Source organism: Lontra canadensis, unplaced genomic scaffold, assembly GCF_010015895.1.
Source record: "Lontra canadensis isolate GAN:19392208 unplaced genomic scaffold, GSC_riverotter_1.0 scaffold1, whole genome shotgun sequence".
NCBI lineage: Eukaryota > Metazoa > Chordata > Mammalia > Carnivora > Mustelidae > Lontra > Lontra canadensis.
The window spans coordinates 86,679,525-86,696,516 of record NW_022630995.1 but is presented as its reverse complement, the minus strand read 5'-3'; the positions used below and the strand labels follow the sequence as shown (position 1 = coordinate 86,696,516).

Sequence of the window (16,992 nt, the reverse complement as noted above, 5' to 3'; positions counted from 1 at the left end):
CTATGTCTTCTTCAAAATCCATTTAAAGGGTTAAAGAGGTCATCCATTATCATATCCATAACTACTGTACCTTTTATGAGGATTCAAGTACTAACTAAAATTATCCTAGAATTGTGTATTAATAGGCCTCTCTCCAGATCAGTTTGTTTCTGTTAATCTAATAATATATAAACTATATAATAATATATATATAATACTATATATTATAGTATATAATACTATATAACTATATAATAATATATAAACTATAAAATATATAAACTATATAGCCCTTGCCTTCCCCTCCCCCCCCAAGGAAATACAGTAATTTAGCCGAGATCTAAAAGTGCTCAGTTACCATTACTATTCTACCCCAGATTTCTGGTACGTACTTTTTTCTCCTCCTAAATGATTTCTCACACAGATGTAAAATCAATTATCCTGTATTCCAGGTGTTCTACATCTTTTTATGGTTACATGAATTCTTTTTTAAAGAAACATAGTCTTAATAAATATCCCCTCACATGTGCACATATTCCTGCATGGCCAGATAATGCTTTATTTGTCATTATCCAGGGACTATAGGGAGTAAGTACTCAAAAACTATCTGCTCCATTGAGCTCCCAAATCTCTTCCCAGGCTCTGTCCTCTCCCTTGACCTCAGATCCCACACGTACAACTATCTGTCCCTGGGTCACTCTAAAATGTCCCAACTCACCCTCTCCCTTAACAAGCACCCCCTCCAGATTAAGCAACTTTTTAATTTTATTTTTTTTAAGATTTTATTTATTTGACCCAGAGAGAGAGAGAGCACAAGCAGGGGGAGCAGCAAGCAGAGACAGGGAGAGAAGCAGACTCCCCACTGAGCAGGGAGCCCAGTTCAGGGCTTGATCCCATGCCTGAGCCAAAGGCAGCTGCTTAACCAACTGAGCCACCCAGGCGCCCCAGATTAAGCAATTTCAAGGTCATCTATGACTCACCATCTTGATGCTATCAGTCTCAAAGTTCTGAAGCTTCTTCTTTGGAATGTTTGTTGTACTGGACCCTCCCTTCCAATTCTCATTGCCAGCACCGTCCTCCAGATCTTTAACCAATCATAGCTGGATTATTACAGCTTTCCAGCAAAGATGACAGGAAGGAAAGCTACTAAACTTTACTCAGCACCCAGCATATAGGTACGTTTTTTTGTGCTATCATATTTAACTCCCATTTAGTTACTATCATATTTAATTCCCATTTAGTTATGAAGCAGCTATTATTTCCCTTTCACAGATAAGAAGACTGGGATTAAAAAACCTGCCCACCATAACACAGATAGCAAAATGCAATCTGGGCTTCAACTGGGGTCTGTCTGACTCCAGATTCTTTCCAGTGCCACAAGCTACTCCTAATTTTCCTCCTTTTATGCCGCAGCCATCCCCAGCATCTTGCTCTTTTTAAATTCTGCTTTTACTCTCACAGGGCTCTTAAACAACCACAAACAAACTAGAATCCTCCGGTTGACCTTCAAGGATGCTGAGCAGCCAACCTTGTTTTCCTTGCCCCTCAGATTCATTTCTCACTGTCCTATAAACACATTATCCTGCTTATTTCTATACTGTCAAGGGTATTCCTATACAGTCAAGGGTATTTTTGGAAAAAAAAAGTAGTAAGGTGCTTTTCTCTTTTGTCGTTCCAAATATAGTACCTTTGCCCTGGTTGACTCAGGACGCCTTGCTGTGGGGGTAGCCGGAGAGGTGTGGTGGGGGGAAGGGCGAATGGTTAGTTAGAGTTAGGTGGGTGTGTTTAAGGGAGAAGTAGAGAAGACAAAATTTAGAGGCATGCAAAGAGAAAAAGTAAAGTAATTTTCAGCTTTTTGTAGGAAAAATGGGATTTTGCAAGCAGAATCTAGGAAAGAGAGAAATTGTTTTGAGGAAAGATTCACTCAGTTCCTTGATCTCTCTAATTAGTTCTGAAGGAACCTGATCATAGAATGTTCTCAACACCCAGACAAGACAGCTTTTGACTGCAAAGCCAAAGACATTCTTGTCCTAACAGAAGAAAGAAAAAATTAAGATGTAGAGTCAAGAAAGTGAGGAACCACTGAGGGCAAGAGATCTGGGACAGCCCAGCTCAGTTAAGTAGGGAATGGTGTGGGATTTCTTTAGCCCCCCTAAGTTCCCATGTGGTGTGGACCCTGTGCTGAGAGCCAGAGACCCTCCTCCCTGACTAGGGATACTACTGGTGCTGAAAGCTGGATTAGAGCTCTGGAGCTCCTGGAAGCTGAGCTCAAACCATATATGCCAAGGAGCATGTCTGGGTTATAACAAAGGCAAGTCAGCCAAGATCGAGTTCTTTTCACTGACAAGCAGCACCCAAGTAGACAATGAACATCACCCAGAGACCAGAAGAATCAGAGGACAACAACTCTTTCTTTCTTCTAGGGAACACATAAGTTCCCTTCCTCCAGTGCCCAGATACTACAGAGGACAGCGAGGGCAGGGGAAAGGGTGCTTTCTGAAAGCCTGAGCTATTTTATTCAAGCAAGAGGCTATTTATTAAAAGGAAAATTTACTTTATAACATCAAACTAGGATCAATGAAATTGGCTTCACAGCGTCTCCCCAGAGTGCCCTGGACTAGAGATGTATACATGAACCATAAGGAGACTATGACCCCTTGTAGAGATTGGAGGGAAGAATCAGTAAGCAAAAGTTCCTTAGATAGGAACTCAAGGCACAAGGAGGTACTGTCCTAGTTGACCTCATCCCTGCATTAGTGTAGGGCAAGTCTTCCCTCCTGTTAACTCACATAACTGTTTAATCGCTCAATTAACATAATTGCTTAATTGATTGATTGTTTAATTTGCTTGTTGGATGAGAATAAGTATCTGTTTAGCAAACAAACAGAAAAACCCCCAAAATTTAAAAAACAAATTTCAACCACGAAATGGACATTTGGTTCATTTTTTTTTTTTTTCTCTCCTGGTCAGCAGGCAGGAGGTTGAGGAGAAAGACCTATCACAGGTAGATTACAGAAGCAACACGTGGCTGCTCATCTAAGTTTTTCCAGTTTCTTGACCCTGTTACACCTGCCTCTGGGTAGTTCCTTTTGTTTCCATTCCTGGACCTACTCTTATTTCTGCCCAATTGACACTAAATCTACAGACAAAGAGACTCAGTCAGAATGGTAAATCATTTCTTTAAGGTCATTAAAGGATAAAGACTTAGAAGAAGGGAGCGCAGAGATCCTCTCCCAGCTCTCTGTACTCTACCATGCTGTCTCCGGGGAATAAGAAAAAATGAATAAAGGTTGCAGATCAAAATAATGTTATTAAAATGTATGCTTAGTTTACGTTTTGGAACATTTGGGTTCTAGAAAGAACAGCTTCAAAAACCTGCTCTTTGGATGGAATCACCAACTCTTTAGGACTCAGCAACAAATGAACATTATTAAAGAAGTCAAGTCCTTTATTGAAACGGAGAATTAGCCAACTACTCAATTCAGCTAGCAAGCTGGCAAACAGACTAACACCACCATCATTGTGTGCCAAAGCCATGAGAGTAACACCCAAGTTGTTTTGACGAAGCTGTTCACCCCACTGAAGAAAGTGAACGTGCCAACCGGCCAGGATCCAGTCCGTCATTCTGTGAAGGGCAAGAGGAACAGAAGGAGCCACACAAGCTAAGTACTGAGAAAAGCACGAGGGGGTGGTGGGGGGAAAGCATCAGAGAGCAATGGCCATGTTACAGTGTTGGGAGTGGTGATAACTGGAAGTGGCGATAAGGGGGGGAAGCAGCAGGCGCTGACAAAGGACAGGAAAGTCAGAGAAGAAAAGTCAAAAAACAGACAAACCGCATAGGCCCCCTGGCAAGCAGGCAGGTGTCAGTCAATGCGCTGCCTCTGGAGACACCCGACATCTATAGGATCTGGCTTGTCTGTGAGCGTGCTCGCAGGGAGGGAGGGCGTCTCACAAACAGCCTCAGTGGTGTCATCAAAAACACATGTTTTGAAAATCTCTTACTATATGTATTTGGAGACGGGAAGAAGTGGAGTGGGGGACACTCTGAACTTCAGTATATCCCCTAAGGGAATCAGCATGCAAGGCTAGAGGAAGGCAGCCCAATCTATTCAACTGCTTGGTGTATAGGGTACGGGGCTAGGGGGAGTTTCAGGTCCCACACCGCCTACTGCTGAGCTCACAGCTACCCACACCACACTATCACAGAAGCAACCAAACCAACAAGATAAGGAGTTCCATGTAAGAAACAGGAAAGCACAGCTTTCATGTCTAAAGATTCTCATCCCACCAAAAAAAAAAAAAAAAAAAAAAAAAAAAAATTTACAGATTCCAGCACTTACAAGTCTGGAGAGATATCTGGGTCTCCACAGTAATTAATTTCCTGACAGTTTCTGTTGGCCTGTGCTATATTCAGAATCCTCTAGGTATGAGTTTAATAAATCTATTGGACAATGCTAATTTGGGTTTATACCGTAATCGCCAAGTCAGAGAAAAGAGGCTGTTGTATATTTAAGGAGGAAAGCTCCGGTCTTCCCTCTTCATCACTTTCCTTGTCATCCCTCTCGAAAGCTCTTTGCCAGACCCCTCAGCAGCCAAAACCAGAAAAGCAAAAGGGCCACTTAACAGTGTGTTCCTTCCTCCACTGGGAGCAGAAGGGAGAGCCCCTAATCATTGCCTGCGTGACATGATAATACTTCTTAAATGCATGTACCTTCTAGAACTTAGATGTTTCTGCTTCCAGGAACTGTGTTTTGTGTCAACTCTGTTAAACTGACTGTTGCATTGCCTTTTTTTTTTTTTTAAGTTTTTATTTATTTAACAGAGAGAGAGACAGCACAAACCGGGGGAGTGGGAGAGGGAGAAGCAGGCTCTCCACTGAGCAGGGAGCCTGATGTGGGGCTCAATCCCAGGACCCTAGGATCATGACCTGAGCCGAGCCAAAAGCAGATGCTTAACTGACTGAGCCACCCAGGCGCCCCTGTATTGCTTTTTAATTATCTGCTTTCATGCCTGGCTCTACAATGATACTGTAACACCTTAATGGCAGAGACCGCCTCCCTTTATCTCTATACAGCTGGTTTTTAATACGGGGCTGATGCCTATCTACCTATTGGAGCCAGGGGTGCACAGATGCATGAGTGCTTAAATCCAGAGAACAGACAATTTTCCCCTCCAGTTAAAGAAAACTTTTTGTTACATATGAAAATGTGTGGAAATAGAGGCAGAGGGGAATTAGAATAATTCTTCTATAAAAGTCACAAATAATATAAATTAATAATCAGAAGTTAAAGTAATGTAAGCAGTTATTCTTCTTTTGGCAGATTTCTGCTTAATCACATTTAATTTTTAGTTACACCACAAAAAACTATCTGATGAATCCCACATCTCTTAATTTTGATATTAAAGTGATATTTAACAGAATATGGAGATAAATCTTAAAATTAAGAAGCTCTAATAATGAAGCTTATCTTCAAAAATAAACTCTTTCACAATACTTTCTAAAGCTAATGTTTACTATTTCAGGAATATTAAATGAATAATGAAATTAGAAGTCAAATATGAATTCGATGTGTAACTGAACAAGAATTGAGATAAAATAAACTCAATAATAAAATAAAAATCTTCTACTGACCCAAAAAAAGTTCATATTTGGCTACTAAAATATATTAGATGCTATTATATACATATTAAGATCTTATATAATATACATATAAACTGATTATATATATGTACATGTATATACTTTTAATATTATTAGAAGCAAAGGAATTTGGTTTTCTATCACTATCATCTACATCCTAAGTCAAAAGTCTTACTGTTTTTTTTTAAGATTTTATTTTTTTGACACAGAGAGAGAGATTACAAGTAGGCAGAGAGGCAGGCAGAGAGAGGGGGAAGCAGGCTCCCTGCTGAGCAGAGAGCCCGATGAGGGACTCTATTCTAGGACCCTGAGATCATGACCTGAGCCAAAGGCAGAGGCTCAACCCACTGAGCCACCCAGGTGCCCAAGTCTTACATTTTTAGATGTTTGTTCCTGTCTCATCACCCTGCAATCTACTTTTCAACAGAATCCGTATGTACCATTACTACTTGACAAAATAGATTTAGAAAAGCACAACTGCTATAGAGTATTAGCATCGTCATGCCCTTTCCTTAACAGGTCATATACTTGTGGACATTTAAATCTCATTTTTTAAAATCTCATTTTTTAAAAGATCTAAGACCAAATCCATACTATCAGCTATTATTTGAATAGTGAAAAGTAGGGAAGTTTACTTTTTAATCAGGGATTTCTTTTGATTAAGTAACTGTAAACAGACATCCCTGGCCTAGATGCTAAATTAAAGACAAAACACTATACCAACCCTAATTATTCTCATAAAGTCACTGCTGAGCCCCTTAAGCCCAAGTGTGAAGTTGGTCACCCATAGTTTACAACTCTGAGATCTTCTATCTGGGGCCAGACTCCTATGTGCTCATCCTGCACGGGCAGCTAACCTGGCTTCCATGCCAGACTTACACTGTGTGGTGTTGAGGGCAGCGTTGAGAAGGAAGACTGCTGGTCAAGGTAAGAGCCTCCCTCCTGAGGAGACTGCTCAGCGGCCATTCACTGTTCCTTATGCATGCTCCCTAGGGGGACAATCTCAATCCTGAGCCAGGAAGTTTAAAGTATTCCTTCCTACCAAGAGCCTAGGAGCCCAGTAAAAACAGGTTTCTTTCGTATCACATTTCCCATGGTGTTTTATTGCTTACTGTCAACTGGGGTAAGGGACTTTATGGGATATTGTAGGCAAAGGCAAAACATAGTGGTTGAGAATACTGGAGGGTGTAGGAGAGGGAAAGAGAGGAAGGGTGGGAGAGAGAGAGAGAAAGAGAGAGAGAGGGAGAGAGGATAAACATTTGCTATCCCAGGACAGCAATGAAAAATTCCTAAAACTCTAACCCCATCATTAGATGATGCCCCAGTCCTGCGCCATGATTCTCTCACCACTTTGATGTTAGGAAAAGAGAAAACCATAAATGATATTTGGCAGGGGGTCAATTACGTTTTGAGATACTCTTTTCTCCTTTTTGTTTCCATCCTCAGTGCTCCCACTTAGCTTACGAACTTTCTCAAGTTGACCAGCCATCAGCAGTCAAATTGAAATGATGAATTAATTGGATCTCATAAATGAATTAATACTAATTAGTAGTGTCCTGTGTTATTCCTCCTAGGAGTAAATGCATTTTTAAATTTCTTTGAGGAAGAGAGAAAAGCTAAATCCAAAGGAGGCCACAGTGTGAACAGCACAGCCCTAAGAGATTTCCGATGACCTGGGGCTGCTGTGAATTAGAGGCCAAACTTCATCTTCAGTTTATCAATTTGTAAAAGAAGAGACTGGACGAGATGAGATCCTTTGTAACTCAAACAGTCTATTTTTCTCCCCCAAAATATTCTCTACTAGTTAGATTTAGGAAGTATGGTACTAAGATGACTTTAGGTGGGGGAGTTCAAATGACCCTCATATCACACTGTATAGCTTACTATCTACTCCACTCACCCAATAAGATCAGTCATGATTAAGAATAGTTTTCTTTCTGCGGTCTTGGTCTGTTAATAATATAGTCTTCACTAGGGCATAAATTAATATCTGAAGCATAATCGTAGGGATATTTGGTTTCAAGTTGATGGAATAGGGGTGCCTGGGTGGCTCAGTGGGTTAAAGCCTCTGCCTTCGGCTCAGGTCATGATCCCAGGGTCCTGGGATCGAGCCCCGCATCGGGCTCTCTGCTCCGCAGGTATTTCCTCCCCCCTCTCTCTCTGCCTACCTCTCTGCCTACTTGTGATCTCTCTCTCTGTCAAATAAATAAAATTTAAAAAAATTCAAGATGATGGAATAAAGGCCTCTCTTACCCCTTTTCCTCTTCAAAATTATGCCCCCTAAATAGCAAGGAAAACCGAGAAAAATAACATAGGTTTCATCTTCCATGAAACCAGAAGACATTTGTTGATATCTGTAACTACACAATATGTGAAGTTGGAAGAAAGGTAAATGATTTAGTGGAGACAAGGGAGGTCCAACCAGAGTGCCAGAGTGCCTGTAACAACAAGCAAGTTGATCCACCCTGCTCAATGCCAGAAAAGTCCCAGAAATTGAAGGCAAAAGAAATCCCAGAAAGTAGAGATGGGGCAAGAGCCAAAAATAAGGGAATTGGCTGAAAGTCTGTATAAAGAGTAGGTAGACCTCTTTCCCCAGATCTCTACCCCACTGACAGATACCCTTGCCCCTATAAGAAAGATAGGATATGAAATCTCCACAGAAACAGAAACACAGATGCTCTGGTGGGGATACCAGACCCAAGAGAGGGCAGGTACTAAGAACAGGGGATCTCTTCCCAGTTCCAGCATGAAATATTATATAAACACAAATTACTGCTTTTGTTATGACACATTTTTGGCAGTACTTCCTCTGAAGACAAACTAAACAGAATCTTCCTTTCTAGAAGTCTTTCTCTTTTAAAGATAATACTGCTGAGAAATCTAATGACTATGTGTAAAGTATGTTAATACATATAAGGATTGATTCTTCTTCCCACGAGTAGACTCATTAGTTTCTCTCTTGATTTATCAGGTATTTGCTAACTATGGGTCAATTCTTCTCTTTTCTTGAAACTGTTCTTTCTAGGCAGCTTTGCCTTAGTACCCACCTGCTCCTTCATCTTTTTCTGTGTCCTTTGCTTGCTACCCTTTCTCTGTACTCTCTAAACAACAACAAAAATAATCATTCCAAAAAGGGAGTCTAGAGCTCTCCTTGTTTCTCTCTTTACATTCTTTCTTTGGATAATATCGTATACTCACATGACTCAGCAACTAGCTCCATCAGCCAGTGGATTCTCAAATTTTCCCAAGCTTTAAACTTGCATTCCCATCTTCCTGCTTGACACATCTAATCAGAATTATCTGAAAAATCAGATCCTCCTCTTTGTCCTTTCCTTTTCAACAATGACATCAATAATCTTAGTTATCTAGGTCAAAATCCCCAAGTCATCTCTGACCCTGCTTTCTCTCTCTCTCTCTCTCTTTAAGATTTTATTTATTTACTTGAGATAGAAAGTGAGAGAGAGAGAGAGAGGGAGGGAAGAAGGAGAGGGAGAAGCGGGCACTCTGCTGAGCAAGGAGCTTGCCATGGGGCTCAATCCCAGGACCCTGGGATCATGACCTGAGCAGAAGGCAGACGCTCAATCGCTCAATGGCTTACTCAATTAAGCCACCTACGCACCCCACTGCTTCCTCTTTAAACCTCTCATGGGCAGTTAGTTGCATATTGCATTGATCCTATCTGTGTGTTCAGTCTTCCAATGTCTCTCCTTTCTATTCCACAGTACTACACTATTACAGATCCTAATCTCAGCCTGAATGGCTTTAGTTTATTTATTATTATTAGTTTATTATTTATTAATTATTTAAATAAATAAATTATTTATTTATTTATTTGCATTCTCTCAATTGCCACTTCAATCCATCCTACTCTCAGACTGTCTCTGATCAAATTGCTGCTGCTCTGTAACCACCCTATTGTAACAACCCTATTGTCTCCTCCTCACAAGATCATCCATATTAATGCCCAAACCAATAGATCCAGCTAAATCTCACTGGTCTCCTACACACATTCAATGTTCCAACCAAGTTCAGTTAGTGTCCCTCAGACATACGTAGCATTTGGGGGAAGGGCTTCAATTAATTTCCCACTCTGTCTCTGTCTCTTATCCTATCTTTCAGAGCCCATAAAGGTTTCCTTGATTTCTCCATGACCTTACCATAGTCTGTCACTCTTTACACTTGATCTTTCATAGTTCCATCCTTGTGTGTATGTTTTTATGGTACTCATTTTACTCTAATTTTTAGCAGAGTAGCTCATGCCCAGTTACATTTCCACCTCTCCCTCATGAGATTTTAAACTCCTTGACTGCAGAAAAGTTGCCATACTCATCTTCGGGGCTTGCTGTACCTAACTTGCACTTGGCACATACAAATGCTTAAGAATTGTCTTTGAATCACATGAGAGCTGCCTTCAGATGCCTTTTGGAGTTTCATCAGATACATTTAATAACTAAAAACTTCGAGAATGAGGTAATCTTGCCAGTGACAAACTACTTGGCCCAAAGTTTGCAAACAACTGGGAAAAGGAAAGTCTTGATGTGAATCAATGGTTGAATCAAGAGTTCTACCAAAGGATATTTTTAAAAAGTCTTGTTAGTGATATAGCAGATGACATTCTTTCTCCTAAGTCAGTCTGTTTAAAATTCTCAAGTGGAATACTGGAGCACAGAGCAGTGAAATGAGAACAGGATTACCCTCAGGAATCTTTTTGGTAAAAGTGGGATTCTATCTTCAGCATCCTGGCTGAATTTAAAGCCAGCTATTCTAGTCTGACTCCTGAAAATGACCCTGGGGCTTTGAGAGACTGGTTATCCTGCTCCAATTCCATCCCAGGCTTGTTGTGCTCACTCTCTGAGCTGTTAAACTGGGGCTATATTCTACGTGAAGGTGGAATGAAGAGCTGATTTTTTTTTTTAAGATTTTATTTATTTATTTGACAGACTGAGATCACAAGTAGGCAGAGAAACAGGCAGAGAGAGAAGAGGAAGCAGGTTCCCTGCTGAGCAGAGATGCAGGGCTGGATTGCAGGACCCTGGGATCTGGACCTGAGCCTAAGGCAGAGGCTTTAACCCACTGAGCCACCCAGGCACCCCAAAGAGCTGATTTTTGCTACGGATATCAAACTAGTGCCCGACGTTAGCAAACGACAGATTCAAACATGAAGAGATCGCTGCCCTACCTCCCGAAGAAACGTTTATTAATATTTGTCTCCTGAAGATGACCGGGTCTTCTCAACCGCTTTACAAAGTAAATACACTAGGACATTTACTTGTTGAATTATGAAAAGTCAGAAAAAAGAAAAAAATGTTCTGTTCTATTAGCAGGTAGACAAGTCTGCGATAGAATTTGCCTCAGTATTTTGTGTAGTTGACCTCAAACTCCAAAAGGCCAAGTGAGTAATCTCTGCTCCACCCTACTTTCTCAGGTAAGAGGGCTGTGGTGACCCATTTAGTGTGGATTTAAGGTAGCAGGGAAAAAAATTAAATAATCGAGAAACTGAACTGGGTTATAAAAACCAAACTGGCAAAAGGAAAATAGGCAACGTCTTTAAACCTTAGAGAGGTTGGATAGCATGCTGGCCATGCTTTAATCCCTAAGGATATGCCTTCCTTCCTTTTCCTGGGACATTTCCACCCCAGGCTAATCTTAGGCAATAATCGAACCACATCGGGATGCGTCGCTCATTTTAAATGACAACCCTTCCCTACGCTATCTGCTCCTAGCCGCTGATTTCCGTTTTTTAATAAGCAAATCCGGAAGGGCCAGGAGCGGGTTCTGAGCCGGCTGAGCCATGCTAGATTAGGTCGGTCTGGAGGTCGCCCAGAGGCCCGGGACCAGGGGTGTGGCAGCTCTAGAACAGCAGGGGGCGCTGCATATCCTCGGTCCCTTCACCAAGAACCACTTACCCCGCCCAGACGGTTAGTGTGGCCTGCCACGTCTGGCCCCAAGTTCTCTACCTAGATCTGCGCGTTTTTCCTAAAAAAGACAGTAAACCTCGTGGCACGCCCAAGGTATGTGACAAGAAAAATAGCATGCACCCTATAAAACTAAGGATTCTCTTTTAATCCTCTCTATGTCGCGTAGCGGCGAAGGCTGGCTCCAAGATCTGGAAATTGAGAAAAGTTGCTCTTTCTCACACACTAAGGGCCGACCTCTACCTTCCTTTAAAAAGAAAACAGCTACTGACCCTGAGCCGCCTGGGAACTACAGCCAAAGTTACCACTGAACAGTTCCCGCGCTCTCCCTTGGGGATCTGGCTTCAGTTTGCCCCCAACTGTGAACGGGTCGTCGAGAAACAATGCGACTGGGCAAACTTAAACCCACACAATGTATCGCACACCTTTCCTTCCCTTCTCCCCACTCCCCTGGCCCGGCTCCGCACCGCCGGGAGCGTCGCGGGGGAGACGCACTTTCCCAGCGTAGTTTCACGCTGAGGAGCTGGGGAGCTGGGGAGGAGGTCGAAGTTCGAGCACGCGCCTGGGTCCATGGGCACCTTCGCATTCTCTCATTTCCTCGGGTAAGCTCAGGGTTCCTATGCCGAGGGGTCCCGGCCGCGGGGCAGCAGTGTGCATGTAGGAGAGGACGTGTCTGCTTGCTGCAAAACGAGTCTGGCGTCCGTTGTGTGGGTCCGGGGCCGTTCCGTGCGCTTGAACCGGGACAGAGCCCCAGCCACGCCTTCAGCGGTCCCCAAGTCCCTACACAAAGCAGAACCAAGGGGACGAGCTCCCGACCGAGGTCTGCATCCCCAATTCGCCCCGAACAGAATTGTCATGCCATGCCGGGCGACGTTTGGGGGTCCCTGGCACGTCGTGGGGCGGCCGGGAGCGCGCCATCCTGCTCCCCGCCCCGCACTGCCCTCCCGACGCGCGGGCCGCGGGCCGGCCGGGTACTCACATGTCCAGCCCGGGGGAGAAGGGCGGCGGGCAGTAGCCGTGCGGTTCCCGCGGGGAGGGCGCCGAGCGCGGCTCGAGACCCCCGTTGACGCCCCTCCAGCCCCGCCGGCGGCGCTGCGGCTCCGAGCCTTCGTCCTCGCCCTCCTCCTCCTCTTCCTCCGGCGCGGGGAAGGTCACCCTCGCTTGCTCCTTGCACTTCCTGACCTTGGTGGACATCGCGCCCGCAGCGGTCCGAGCGTGGGGATGCCGGCCGCCCGCCGCCGCCGCCGCCGCGGGGTCTGTCCGCGACGCCCCTTCCGCACCGCCGGCCGCTCGGGCAGCCCCGGGCAGCCCCGGGCGGGAAGGCAGCAGGAGAGAACGGCGCGGCCCGACACCGAGCAGTTAGAGGCGGGAACCGAAGCCGAGTCGCCGCCGCCGCCGCCGCCCACCATGAAACCGTGGGAGCAGCCGCCGCGGCTGTGGCTGCGAGGAGGAAGCCCGGGGCCGAGTGGGGCGCTGGTGCTGGGAAAGGTTCTCCCGCCTGGCGGCGGCGGTGCCGAAGCCTCCTCGGTGCGGGGCTCCTGTCTCCGACAGCATCACTTGCTAGGACACTACCGTTACTCAGGGTGAAGGACAGAGAGGGAGGGAGCGGGGCGGGGGGGGCGATAGAAGGAGGGGGAGAATCAATTACTTATCAGAGCGAGCTGGAGAGGAAATCAGACCAGCAGGTAGGGAGTGAGGAAATCAGAGAAACTTCCTTCCGTATTCTCCCATTTCTCTGCCGGAGGCTCTACACCCTTTTTCCACTTACAGATACAAGTTTCCTAAGGAAGGGAAAAGGAAATCGTCTGGCTTGCTAATTTTTCTGCATTCGTATTTACCCAATTCGACTCCAGATTTGTTTCAGCAAATATCACTTGGTCATTGTGTTACTCTAAGACTTAGTTGAAACCACAGAGATTTAAGTACATTTCCTTGGGTGCCTTTGTACCCCAAGAACGGTAATGTTTGAACATGCACGTGCTTCAGGTTTGTTTGTTTTTTAAATAAGTCTCAAAACCATCTGACAAGATTTATATACATTCCAATATTTTCTAGCAAAATTTAAAGTCTCCTTTTTAAAGTTTCAATAGTAATAATCATTAATAATTTTTTTTTTCATTTTAAAAGTCAAAAGCAATATTTCTTCTGGAAGAAAAGACTTGTGGAGTTTTAGTCAAAAGGAGTCTTAAGGATCAAAGAATTTATCCCTTGTTTTAGAAATAAGAAAACTGAGGCCTAGAAAGACAAAGTAAACTAGTCACAGAAGGCAGCTAGTGAGAAAACTCAGATTAGACTGAGGTAAGTGTATTTTCCAAGGCTTTCTATTGCCTCTATTGTCTCAAATATGCAGTTTTCAATCAAGTCCAACTTGGAAGAGTCACAGAAATACCAGACATGCTATGATAAGATAAAATAAGATACTCATGTTCTAACTGTATCAATTACACTGTATTTTTTCAGGGAGCAGTTCATCCTGAAATTAAATAAAACATAAGTAAGGAAATGTAGTAGCTCTTTTTAGTTTAATTCTTTAAAATTAAATGAAATATTGTGTTTTATTAAGTTGATAACAAATCTGCATGTTTAAGGAAATGATATTTTTTGTACATCTGACAGAAAATACAAGTAAATATTGTCTAGTGCTTTACACTTGGAAGCAACTTTTCTATATTAGCACATGCAGAAATGGAGGTGTTAAAATCTTCACAATATATATTTCTAGACCCCTTCAATTCCACTTCGGAAATATCTCTAAAGCAAGACTGCTCTCTGCACCCCAATACCACTGCCTCAGTTCAGGCTCCCATCGACCTCCTGGTTCTCTGTTTTTATGCAGCCTACCTCTCCCCATACCATTTCATTTTCCACACTGTTAGACAGACCATGCTCAGAGCAAGTCTGATCGTGACTTTTCGCTATAAAAATCTCTGGTGGCTTTCTACTGCTTTCAGGTTAAGATCCAAATTTGGCATTCCCAGCCCTTAGTGGTCTGACCCTATTACTTCACTCTTTCCTCCCATCCTCCCTCATACACATTCTAACTCCAATTACCCTGAACTTCTCACTCATCACCTGACATTCTAGACACTTTCTCATTTCCCTGCCTTTGTCTCCAGGACTCCTGTCACTGAAATGTCTCTCTTCCCCTGTCCACCCTGCACACTTCTACTTTTTCCCAAAGACTTCGGTTACATGTGGCTTCCAATCTGATCCCCTTTCTATATTTCAGTGAAGTTCTCACAGCCTCTGGTCCTTACCTGTGGCACTCCGTGCATACCACAGTCTTACCACTGGTCACATCATACTGAAATTAACTCTGTGCCTGTGTCCTCTTTAGACTGAATTCCTTGAGAATGGTCTGGGGTCTTAATTACTTTGAGCCATTTGGGGGTTTATCTTTTGTTTTTGCCATTTAGCTCAGTACATGAGCTACATGTGTGCTGCAGAAGCTCAACAAATATTTGTTGAATTAATTTATGAACTCTACAGCTTCTTTATAATTATGTTAAGTTCGTGAACTGCTTTCTTTTTTTTTTCTTTTTTAAGATTTTATTTATTGAGAGAGCGTGCACGAGAGAGCACGAGGTGGGGAGAGAGGCAAAAGAGAAGGGAGAAGCAGACTCCCTGCAGAGTAGGGAGCCTGAGTACTCAGGGCAGGATCCCAGGACCCTGGGGCCCTGACCTGAGCCCAAGGCAGACACTTAACGAACAGAACCACCCAGGGGCCCCTTGAACTGCTCTTATTAGGCTCTGAATAGAAGCACTTTGGGAATGCTGGAGTTACCAGGGTTTATTCTTACACGCTGTATTAGTTTTGCTAGGGCTGCTATAACAAAGTATCATGGATGAAAAACAGAAACTCATTTTCTGACAGTTCTGGGGGCTAGAAGTCCGAGAGCAAGATGTTGGCAGGGTTGTTTTCCTCTGGCAGATTCTAGGTGATCATCTTCTCCTGTGTCTTCACATGGTCTTCCTTCCGTGTCTGTGTCCTAATCTCTTAGAAGGTTATCAGTCATTTGGGTTAGGGCCTCTGACCTCATTTTTAACTTTCATGACCTCTTTAAAGACTCTATCTTCTAATAGACATCCTGAGGTGTTGGGGAGTATGACTTCAACATATAAATTTCCAGGGGTGGAGGGGGCAGCTCAGTTCAGCTCGTAACATAAACTAATTCTCCTGGTCTGAGAGAACTCTTTCACAGAGTCTGCTAACATTTTTATTATTAAGAAGTATGCCCCTGATATTATGCTGAGCGAAATAAGTCAATCAGAGAAAGACAATTATCATATGATCTCCCTGATATGAATAGTTTAAGAGGCAACATGGGGGGCTTGCGGGGTAGGGAAGGAAAAAATGAAACAAGATGGGATCAGGAGATAGACAAACCATAAGAGACTCTTAATCTCACAAAACAAACTTAGGGTTGCTGGAGGGAGGGGGGTAGAGAAAGGGTGGTTGGGTTATGGACATTGGGGTGGGTACGTGCTATGGTGAGTGCTGTGAAGTGTATAAACCTGGCAATTCACAGACCTGTACCCCTGGGGCTAATAATACATTATATGTTAATAAAAATAAAAAATTTAAAAAAATAAAATAGAAAACAAAATAAAATTAAATTAATTTGTATTTAAAAAAACAAAAAACAAAAAAAAGAAGTGTGGCCCTGAGACTGATGAAAACCCAGAGGAAAGGAAATCTCAAAGAAAGTAGGTTCTTGAAGAGGGAGGAAATATAGACTTCCCTGGCATAAGCCAGCTTTATCTTATTTCCTTCTTTGTAAAAGATCTATCACTGCATATGTGTTGTTCACTGTCTGTGTATTCACGAAATGAGTGTTCGCCTAACATACATTCAAAATCCATTACTCCTTTGGGGGAAAAATCATTATTCGATATTCAGAAAATCCAACTATTAAAGTTTATTTTCAAGAAGAGATGACCACTGAGGCATAAATAAAGCATAACTTTTATGCTAAGTACAAATAAAATAAAAATGATTTTTTAACCTGATAACAGAAGATGGTCTCCCAGTTTCCTCCTAAATTTCTAAAAAAATGCTGTATCTTCTTTCAAATCTATTTCACACACTGCAGAAGGCCCCTGTTCTCTTTCTCTGTGTCTTTCTTTTCCTTTCTCCAGTGCTGTCTGTAACACACCTAATAAGAAGTCACTTTTTAGCAGTAATTCTTGCACCCCAAGATGAAGGTTAGCAATTTTCTCAAGGGAGCAAGACAGGTATAATGTTCCAGATAGTGCACATTTTTTTTTCCTCCTTAAGAACAGAAGTTTTCTTATAAATAAATTTTGCTTTGCTTTTTAAAAAAAGATTTTATTTTTTTAGAACAGTTTTACGTTGGCAGAACAATTGATTAGAAGGTACAGAGATTTCCCATATACCCTATGCATATATGCATATGCTCCCCCATTATCAATATTCCCCACCAAAGCGGCACATCT

The 16,992-nt window shown here is 42.9% G+C and overlaps 1 protein-coding gene across 5 annotated transcripts in view; it reads right to left on the bottom strand.

Annotated features, from left to right (window-relative positions):
- TRPC3 (transient receptor potential cation channel subfamily C member 3) overlaps positions 1-12,821 on the bottom strand; it is a 70,551-nt gene extending 57,730 nt beyond the window's left edge. For all 5 annotated transcript variants that reach the window (XM_032858375.1, XM_032858376.1, XM_032858377.1 and 2 more), the window contains exon 1: positions 12,515-12,821. In XM_032858375.1, coding sequence (XP_032714266.1) covers positions 12,515-12,729 — 215 coding nt within the window. In that variant the 5' untranslated portion in view covers positions 12,730-12,821. The remainder of the gene's footprint in view (positions 1-12,514) is intronic.
- Between the last annotated feature and the right edge of the window lie 4,171 nt (positions 12,822-16,992).